Consider the following 10,640-nt stretch of genomic DNA (forward strand, 5'->3'; position numbering starts at 1 on the left):
TTGGGCTGTAAGTTGCGCAGCACTCTCACTTTCTCTCCCTCTAGCAGCAGCTCGCACTGCCCTGAGACAGAGAGAGAATACTTCTCCATACGGCGGTGTTTTACCGAGATTTTTCTTGTTTTCTGCACTATGCCTTGTAATCCGCGGACGGCTTTGAAATCCACGGATGGCCTTCAAATCCGCGGTAATTTCCGCTAAATTGTAGTGCGTCCCATGGACGCAACAAAGGTGCCATGAATGCGTCCTTTCTCAATATGGTGCGTCAGAGACGCAGGACGCAGGCCTATGAGCATCTCTGCCATTTAAACACATGTTCCGCTGTCTACAGTACATTAACCCACTTTGCATTGTGTGTGTGTGTGTGTGTGTGTGTGTGTGTCCCTCTCTGGCTCCCATGTTCCAGGTGTGGTCACCGCGGTGGTCCTCAGCGCTCTGTGTGTGCTGGCGGTGGTCTGTGGCTTCCTGTACCAGCAGCGGCGGCGGCGGCGGGGGGCCGCCCAGCGGAGGGACATGAGCGAGAAGGAGGAGCACCGACACAGCCTGGAGACGGCCTACCGGGCCGAGCTGCACCTGCAGCACCACAGCGCTGCAGTCAGGGACAACATGAACGAGTACTACATATGACACAAACCAAAGGAGGGGGGGTTTTCTGTAGCAGTGCGTATTATACCTCTCCCATGGACCTATACTGACTATAAGCCGGATAAACCTCTCTCATCAAGGACTCTATAAGGAGGCATCTGTCACAGCCTTGTTGAAAAGGATATAGTGCACAAACTTCCGTGGCCGAAGGTGCAGGAGGACAAACAGCAGTAATACAAGAGAGAAGTAAAGTCTGCACACTGGTAGCCTCGATCTCCAGGCTTTTATTGTTTAGTTTTGCTAAAAAATAAAAGCCTCGACCAGCGCATCGGTTTTACCCGGTATAGGAAGTGTTTAATTTCCCCAACCAACCAACCAGAGTGCAACCACACTGTCTAAAACACACCAGGAATGTACAAGGGAGTGAGCTGAAAAGCTATATCTCCATCTTTATAGGGGTGTGAGTGAGCGTAGTTAATTATAGTGGCAAACCCCTGTTAAAGGTGCAGTCAGTGATATTTGTGTTTGTGTGTGTGTGTGTGTGTGTGTGTGTGTGTGTGTGTGTGTGTGTGTGTGTGTGTGTGTGTGTGTGTGTGTGTGTGTGTTAAATAGCTCTATATTCTGATCGTAATCATTGATATAGAGTGATTGTTCAGTAACAGGGGTCTCCCCGTCTCTCTACCTCTTTAGTAAACCGAAAAATGCATTGTCAGGTCACGATACAACATTTTTTCCAATAAGAAGAGAGAACTCAAAAACTGTACAGGATAGCAGGACAATAGTACAGGACAGTATAGGATAGGAAGTGAAATTGGAAGCGGTTGTCACAAAGAAGTGAGGAGACAAACATTGGAACTGGAACACTATCAAATTGAAGCTGACGAATGGGTACTCTCTCCCAGTGGTGGATAAAGTACTCAAATGTTTTACTTAAGTAAAAGTATCAATACTGCAATGTAGAAGTACTCTGTTACAAGTAAAAGTCCCGAATAAAACATTTACTTGAGTAAAAGTTGAAAATAGCAGATCTACAAGCTCACAACACGTCGCGATGCAACGCGTTGTGGGCGGCTATTTTCGGCTATTTTCAAATAGCCTAGGTAGGTAAAATAGGGCTAAAGTGGTTAATGTATGTTTTATAACTTAATAATTTATATCTGCAAAGTAACTAGTAAATAACATTTTCAAATAATTGTAGTGGAGTAAAAGTACAATATTTGCCTCTGAGATGTAGTGGAGTAGAAGTAAAAGTATAGACAATTGACAAAACTCCAGTAAAGTAAAAAATACCTACAAATTATACTTAAGTACAGTACTTGAGTAAATGTACTTAGTTACTTTACACCACTGCTCTCTCCTGATTGGATGATAACGGCAACCCACCTGAAGGTGTATTTTCCCGTTCATTAAAGAGTCAGGGAGACCCTGGCCCTGTTGCTGAACAAACACTCTATCGCAATGCTTACAATCGGAAGCTTTAACCTTTTAACAAAACAAAACAAATATCACTCACACTACCTTTAAACCAACGTTTTCTCTGCGAAATGTGTAAAAACCAGCAGCTGAACTGACGGGAGGAAAGGTACCGCGCACGTAAGGAGCAAACCCCAGCTGCCACACCTTTCCAAAATGCGCACAAAGAAGAACCGATGACAGTTTGTGTTTGTTATAGTGACACTTCAAAACGCTGATCATTTCCACATTTCGGTGGAACGTGCTAAAAAAAATGATTCCTGCGAGACTAGAAATGTAGGTCAGGCCCAGGTAAGGATATATATATGCTGACAGACGACACACGGCGCCATCGGAGGTGGCTTTCTTGTATTAACCCTTTAAGACCGGGAACGCATCTGTGTGTAAACCCACTTTAACCATTATTATATACTTTGGCTATTCAAAAAAATAGCAGATCTACAAGCTCATAGCGCGGCACCGAGTGCCGCGCTACGAGCTTGTCGATCTGCTATTTTTTGAAAATCTTGAAAATCTTTGCAAATCTTTATATATATATATATATTTTTTTTTTAAAGCACACTTTTTTAACTAAAATCTTTGCTTCTGGGGGGGTCCCTGGAGCAACATAATTTTGAGATGGGGGTCCGCAGCCAAATACATTTAATTTTGGGGGCCCTTGACATGAAAACGTTCGATAACCACTGATATTATAGCAACACAAGTTTTTTCCAAAAACTGTTGGATTTAGAAGACATTTGTAGAATCACCCCAGAAGATTTGAGTTACAAATGTTTGCTTTAAAAAAATACATATTCGAATATTTGCACAAAATAATGTTCATGATTTTTCAAAAATAGCAGAGCTGCGCTATGAGCTTGTATATCTGCTATTTTTGAATAGCCAAAGAAATCTTAAAAATGACACAGATTCTTTCCCGGTCTTTAATGGCTTAAAACAGCATGGTGGTGAACGCTGAGGTTGTCGAACGGAAAAAAGAACAAAAGCGGGGCCAGTACTGCCTACTGTAAGAGTGCCTAATTTGCCATTTAAAGTTTCTCTTTTTTACATTTACAAAGACTTTTTTTTTCTTTCTCCTTGTTGTGACGATGAGAGGATGACAGTCCCATCCACTTAAACCGTTAGGCCGATTGTCATCCAATTGTACAGCCTATTAACACATTCACCAGATGGCAATTAGGGGTTGCCACCCGTCCAAGATTCAGCCTGGGCAGCACAAGGAACTTTTGTTGTCTGTCCAGGAGAGAAAAAAAAAGAATCACATGAAAAGTCCTAGAATGTGAGGAAAGTGTTGCATACATTAGTATCTCTTTAACCCATTAAGACCGGGAACGCATCTGTGTCACTTTAGATTTCTTTGGCTATTCAAAAATAGCAGATATACATGCCGCGCTACAAGCTTGTAGATCTGCTATTTTTGAAAAATCGTGAAAATGTGCGCACATCTTTGCTTCTGGGGGTCCCTGGAACAACATATTTGAGATGGGGGTCCGCGGCCAAATACTTATCATTTTGGGTGGTCCTTGACATGAAAAAGTTTGAGAACCACTGATATTATAACAACAAGTTTTATGTAGAATCACCAGAAGCAAAGATTTTAGTTAAAATGTTCGCTTTAAAAATATTCAAAGATTTGCACAAAATGTCAAAGATTTTTTTTTTTAAATAGCAGATCTACAAGCTCATAGCGCGGCACTCGGTGCCGCGCTATGAGCTTGCAGATCTGCTATTTTTTAATAGCCAAATAAATCTAAAATGACAGAGATGTGTTCCCGGCTTGGATGGTTTAATGAAATGTAGACAGCTTCCAGTGTTTGTTCCTATAAATGTAACTTTGACATGTTCAAATATTTATGGAGAGAGAGAGAAATGTCTCAAAGGTACCATGATCCACAAATGCTCTACGGTTTATACATTTGCTTTGAAAACGAATCCATTCCTGATACGACCCCAATCTGAAGGACGGCCCTAGAAGTCTTTGCATTAGTTCTATCTTCTTATTTATTCATTTATTTTGATCTCCCGAATTGTTTCCACTCAGTTCAAGCCCCTACATTGAATTTAGATCCACTGCTGAGCTGAGCGTGCTCTACTGTCAATATATTAGTAGGACAGACGGGTGTAAACTCTCAGTGAACAGTCCATAGAACCAGTCCGCACTCTCGGTGAGTGCGGACTGTTTCTATGTACTGTAGGTAGGCCGCAATCCCCAATACAGCTGGCCACGTGATTACATATAACCTGAATATCACTTTTGTTTAAGCGGTAATGCCACAGCCAGAGTCTGATCATTTTCAGTCATGGTGGTTATGTTGTTATGGAACAATTTCACCATCAACTTTGGCCTACAGCCCTAAAGGTGTATTTCCTCTGTTGTATGATTACAACTATTTATTCATTATTTCGTCATCCGGGGGCGGAGGGGCAACAAAGCTGGCGAACCCACTAAGCTAGACTTCTGCGTTATGTAAAAATCTGGAACCCCCTTGGAACGTGGCTTAGAGTCAAATGAGCTGCTCTGAGACATGCTCTGCATAAGTCTGGCTTATTCGGTTTGCCAGCTTCGTATGTGTCTGGGATTTTTTTTACAGGCCTGAGGTGGCAACCCTATATGGCCAATGTGATTCTCTTGTAGCTCAATGTAAAACACATTGCTGCTGGTTTGACTTTGCCTGATGGCTCCAGCAGCCCCTGAATTGTGTCGGTGTAGTCTCAGTGGTTCTCAACCTGTGGGTCCCCACATGATTTTGGGAGGGGGTCCCAAGATGACAGTAAACTAAAGTGACCATTTAAGAACTTTTAAGAACTTATTAATACCTTTAAAAAAAAAGAAATGAAATGAAAAAAGACCATTACTGCATCAAAAGTAATCAACAAACTATACTATAAAAACTGGTCAAACATTGGTATTTTCACAATATTTATCTGTGGATCCGAGTCAAACTAAATGTAATGCCTCAACCCCTACAATTCCAAGTGCCTGTCAGGGTGGGGGGTCCCCAGTTCAAATATGATTATTTTGGGCTGTCCCCAGTTCAAATATGTTTTTTTTTTGGGGGGGGGGGCCAGGCCAATCAACCTCCTTTCCTTTGAATGTGATGATGGAATATAAACTGCACGAGACAGTCCAACACAACGATGGAGGTGGTAACATTAGCGGGTAGAATTGATGTTGGTATTTGAAAAAAAAAGACTCCCTACATTATTGTGACAACTTTAATAATTTAGCAAGCCTAATGGTGTATCATCTTGGTTATAGCTATTATTTAGTGTAGTATCTGGCTATAGAGTTAGTTCTTTAGCAAGCTATTAGCTGACCAGTGTCGTTTGACAACAACGTCAAACACTGTACTATTGTGATTGGTTGTAGGGGATGAACTAATGACGAAGCCCGTCCCGGAAAAAAAACCTATATGGGAACAAACCCGGAATAAAGAAGTGAAAACGAAATGGAAATTCAAGCTGAGCGTCAGGACTATAGCTCGACTGTTAACAGTGTGGTGGAAAGGTTTGCGTGACACTGTCCCATTTGGGGACGCTTTGTAACTTTTTACATTTCAGTAGACTGGACCACGGAAAACAAGAACACCACCACAAGAAAAAAAAAAACGTAATGGATGTGATCCTAATTGGAGTAAATCAAGCAAACCTGTGCACACAGCTTTTAACCCATTCAATCCGGGAACGCATATGTGTCATTTTAGAATCCTTTGGTTATTCAAAAAAAATAGCAGATATACAAGCTCATAGCTATGAGCTTGTATATCTGTCATTTTTTGCAAATCTTGATTATATTTTTTGCAAATCTCTGAATATAGTTATATATATTTTTAAAGCGAATATTTGTAACTCAAATCTTTGCTTCTGGGGGTCCCTGGATCCATGGCCAAATGCATATCATTTTGGGGATCCTTGACATGAATTAAACACTGATATTATAGCAACATACGTTGTTTTTGTTATAAACTGTTTTAGGATTTAGAAGACATTTGTTGAACCCCCAGAAGCAAAGATTTGAGTTACAAATGTTCGCTTTGAAAAAATATTCAAAGATTTGCAAAAATGTTCACGATTTTTCAGAAATAGCAGATCTACAAGCTCATAGCGCGGCACTCGGTGCCGCGCTATGAGCTTGTAGATCTGCTATTTTTGAATAGCCAAAGAAATCTAAAAATGACACAGATGCGTTCCCGGTCTTAACGGGTTAACAAGCAGGGAAATCAAGCAAAAGGCTGATTGGTTGAATAAATGATTATTCATTCTATGATTTATTCAGGGAGTTGGGTTTTTGAAGCAGAATATTCTTTTCACAAACATCTCACATGCATCATCTGTGCTCTGTAAAAAAAAAACGGTGCTCTATAAAGAGGACAACTATAAAGGAGTGTGTATGTGGACCCATAAGGGTTCATTTATTAAACTCACAGAGTCAAATTGACACTCAGGATTTTACAGTGTGTGAAGATAATGCTCAACAAAAATCGGAAAATCTCTATCGGATGGAAGCCTCATATGTTCAAAACTGTTACTTTTCAGGATTCAAAAAAAAAATTGCAAAAGTAGCAGATCTACATGCTTGCAGATCTGCTACTTTTGATGCTTTTGTGTGACGTAGTACGGTCAAAGATGGTCAAAGTAAAAAAATATGGAGATAAGAGGTTTCTGCCCGACAGAGACCATATTGTCCTCCAGGGCTTTATACTTGGTCCGCTCCTTTTTCCCCTATAGCCTACACCAAATCTCGTCGCCAAAAAATTGCAGATAAGAGTTTGCAGATTGGCTATTTTCGCCAAATGTTCGCCCTGGGGACGCACTTTTTTTTTTCTTTTTGGTTCAACACACAAAATAACCCATAATACATTGTAGGAAATCTCTTTTTTTGTGTGGTGGTGGGGTCAAAGTCAGGGGACCATATTTTGTGCACTTGTCCCAAAAACATCTCTCCAGTATCAGTGAAATGATTACATACCTCTGATATTTACTTTGATTTTGCAAAAGATAATTTCATGTGGTTACTCTTTTTTTGTTCTCTTCTCAATGATTTGTATAGTTGCAGTTTTAAGGGTCTATTGTATAGATGTATAATTTAATAATAAAATCTGATGATATTCTTTGTGTTGTAATGATTGTTCTTCAGATGCACGTGCGCACGTGCATGTGTGTGCGTGCGTGCATGCATGCGTGCGTGTGCGCAATGCCTGCCAGGACAGTGTTGTTTTTGTGGTGCTAAAATTGATTCCCATCATCTTTGCCTTCTGCCTGCGGTTTCCTCTGGTATGGAATAGAACTCGACCACCAGCATCCTCTTACAAGCCATCCTTGTTGAGTCTGCATTGTTCTGCCTCCTCTTTCAAACACTGATACTCATAAACAACTTTTCCTGTTTGATAGGAGAGATTTAACAATCACACTTTGCACTTCTTCAGTGACAGACGGCTTCACGCTCCAAAACCATTCACAGCTGATATTCTGCAGTTGATTGGGACACTTTGGGTGCACAGACACACCACAATTGTTTCATTTACTCACCCTGTGATGGCTTGAATACAAAGAAAGGGAAAATAAAAATAAGAAAACTCAAATCATTACAGTGAAATTGAGGCCAAGATTAACAGCGAAACTATGTGAAATACATCTCTTTATAAACTCCAAAACTATGCCCACAGTGTAGTCCAACTTCTCTGGTCAATCGCTGAAAAGAAAAATAAATATCCATTTAAACCAGTGGTTTTCAACCAGTGGTCCGGGGACCACCAGTGGTCCTTGAGGGAGTACCAGGGGGTCCCCAGCAAAATGAGTTAACATAGCATCACAACCGCTTAGCTTTGGCTATTCAAAAATAGCAGATACACAAGCTCATAGCACCGAGTGCCGCGCTATGAGCTTGTAGATCTGCTATTTTTGAAAAATCTTGAAAAAGTGTGCATAATATATCTTTGAATATTTATATCTCTTAAAGTGAAAATTAACTGATATCTTTGCTTCTGGGGGTCCCTGGCACAAGACATTTTCAAATGGGGGTCCGCGGCCAAATGTATAACAATTTAGGGGTCCTTGGCATGAAAAAGGTTGAAAACCACTGATTTAAACTACCATCCGATTTTTTTTGTTTTGCTGGGACCGAAAAATATATTTTTTTTATTTTTTGTTTTGCGTTTCACATCTTTTTCTCCCCAATTTAGTGTGTTGTCACTGATGTTGTATCCTACTGGCTCGCTATTGACTGGCACAGCTGCCAGTGAGGAGCCCCCCCCCCCCCCCCCCCCACATGGCACCTCCGCCCTATTCCTCCTGCCCAACACTCCCTGCTGACATTAACCCTGAAAGACCTGAAGCCGATTCTACATGTCTCCTAAATCTCAACAGTATTCTGAAAAACGTATGTTTCTATATCAGTGGTGCTCAATCTTTTTCATGTCAAGGACCCCCAATATTATATGTATTTAGCCGTGGACCCCCATCAAAATATTTTGTTCCAGGGACCCCCCAGAAGCAAAGATTTGAGTTAAAAATGTTCGCTTTAAAAATATATTCAAATATTTGCACACATTTTCAAGATTTTTCAAAAATAGCAGATCTACAAGCTCGTAGCGCGGCACTCGGTGCCGCGCTACGAGCTTGTATATCTGCTATTTTTGAATAGCCCAAAGTTTAAAATAATGCTTTTTAGCTCAAATCTAAAAATAACACAGTTCCAGGTCTCAATGACATTAAAGTTGGATTGGTGGTGAGTCCCAGGGAGTGTATTCGTACGTCAAGCCGCCTCACGCTACAGAAAAAGGAGATCCTGACCTATAGCCTGGTAAAGCCCCTCCTCCCTCCGGAAAATCTCATTTCCATTTGATTTCAGGAGTGAGTCTGGCCTGAAGGCTTGTCTGGGCGTTTCTAGCCCGTTCACCAAATGGACGAGCCTATCAGCGTCGTCGTCGCTCATCGTTCTGTGATTGACAGCGACAGTTGGCCAATCAGGTGGCGAGTTCGAGTGAGCCCGAATGGCACCGAGTGCAGCCGACAAAAATGGAACGAGTTAAACTTTTTACTTTCGGTTTTAAAACGCTCTCAAACTTCTTTTTTGAGGCACGGAATTTACTTTTAAGATGTCGTTTGGATAGAATTTAGTTGTTTAACTTCATATATGTGGTCAATTAATCATGACAGAGCCTATTTAAACATACAAATTTAGAGAACCGGCAGGGGCGGGCAGTGACACGCATGTATCCCAATAAGGCAACCTGTTTTGGGCATGGCCGTCTCAAAAGTCCCGTTGCGTCACATTAGTCTGGAGGTGGTAAAAATGCACTGGCTGAAGTGGGACACTGCTGATTGGCTGAAGGGGTTGTCAGTCAACGGTATTACTCCCGCCCAACTCCAGCCCACAGCCAAAATTGCAGAATGGGCGATCATACCAAACTCACTCCTGAAATAAATTACAAATGAGATTTCCGGAGGGAGGGTTTACCAGGCTACCTGACCTATGGGCCACATGGCTCGGCAAGGCTTACTTACTATGCGTAGGAGTACGTGTAGTGCCAAATATCACCCTCCCCGCCCAGCATCTCTCCCCTGCACAGGAGCCAGCAGTGGTGGAAACAGTACTCAAATGTTTTACTTAAGTAAAAGTATCAATACTGCAATGTACAGTTGTTACAAGTAACAGTTCGGAATTCGGAATTAAAAATTAAAAATGTACTTTAGTAAAAGTACAAAAGTATCAAAAGTATCAAAAGTATCAAAAAGTACCAAAAGTAAAAGTACTAAAATGTTTGAAAATAGCAGATCTGCAAGTGTAGTGAGCGATGGATTCGAACCCCTAGACTCTGTGGTGGTGGGCAGGTACCACTGTGGTGTCGCAATAAGAGAAGATTTGTGTTAAACATTTTCACGAAAATAGCTACACGCTCACAATGCATCATATCACAACGCTTCTACAAGCCAAAGCCAATCGTTGATGTTGGTATAAGTATAAAATAAGGTTATGGTGGTTAAACCAGTGGTTCTCAAAATTCAGCAAAATGTGTTAATATAGCATAGCAATTATTTTATAATTAATATATATTAATATTATAATTATCCACTTCAACCATATTGTATACTTTAGTTTTTCAAAAATAGCAGTTATACAAGCTCATAGTTTTTGTTTTTACTCAAATCTTCTCTTCTGGAGGTCCCTGGCAAAAAAATATATTTTTGAGATGGGGGTCCGCAGCCAAATACTTATCAATTTGGGGGGTCCTTGGCTTGAAAAAGTTTGAGAACCACCGTCAAGGACCCCCTGGGGGTCCCTGGATAAGCCTATCCATGGTTCTGCTCAACTGGCTGATGTGGTCCCATGTGGCATGGCTCTGCACTTACACAACTTGCAAGAGCAAAGTGTAGCATTTTGTTCATTGTTCAGTTTGCAACAAACAACCGGGGGAGCGTTGTGTTTGGACGAGGAGGTATTTCAGGAAGGCGGTGTACAATGCTGGCATTGTTAACAAGATCATTATACTAATTGCTGCAATTATTCAGAGTTGGTAAACTTGTCCTCAATAATGAGAAGCAGCCTTCCATGGTCAATTGGGGTAACGACATCGACAACATCC

At 41.1% G+C, this 10,640-nt stretch overlaps 1 protein-coding gene across 1 annotated transcript in view; it reads left to right on the forward strand.

Moving 5' to 3' along the window:
• Positions 1 to 624, forward strand: part of LOC311064464 (contactin-associated protein-like 5) — a gene marked incomplete at both ends in the record, with an annotated part of 145,723 nt that extends 145,099 nt beyond the window's left edge. Inside the window, 1 exon segment of the mRNA XM_084084294.1 lies at positions 404 to 624. Coding sequence (XP_083940420.1) covers positions 404 to 624 — 221 coding nt within the window.
• Between the last annotated feature and the right edge of the window lie 10,016 nt (positions 625 to 10,640).

This window comes from Gymnoscopelus microlampas (assembly GCF_963454915.1).
Source record: "Gymnoscopelus microlampas genome assembly, chromosome: 17".
In the NCBI taxonomy this organism is placed as follows: domain Eukaryota; kingdom Metazoa; phylum Chordata; class Actinopteri; order Myctophiformes; family Myctophidae; genus Gymnoscopelus; species Gymnoscopelus microlampas.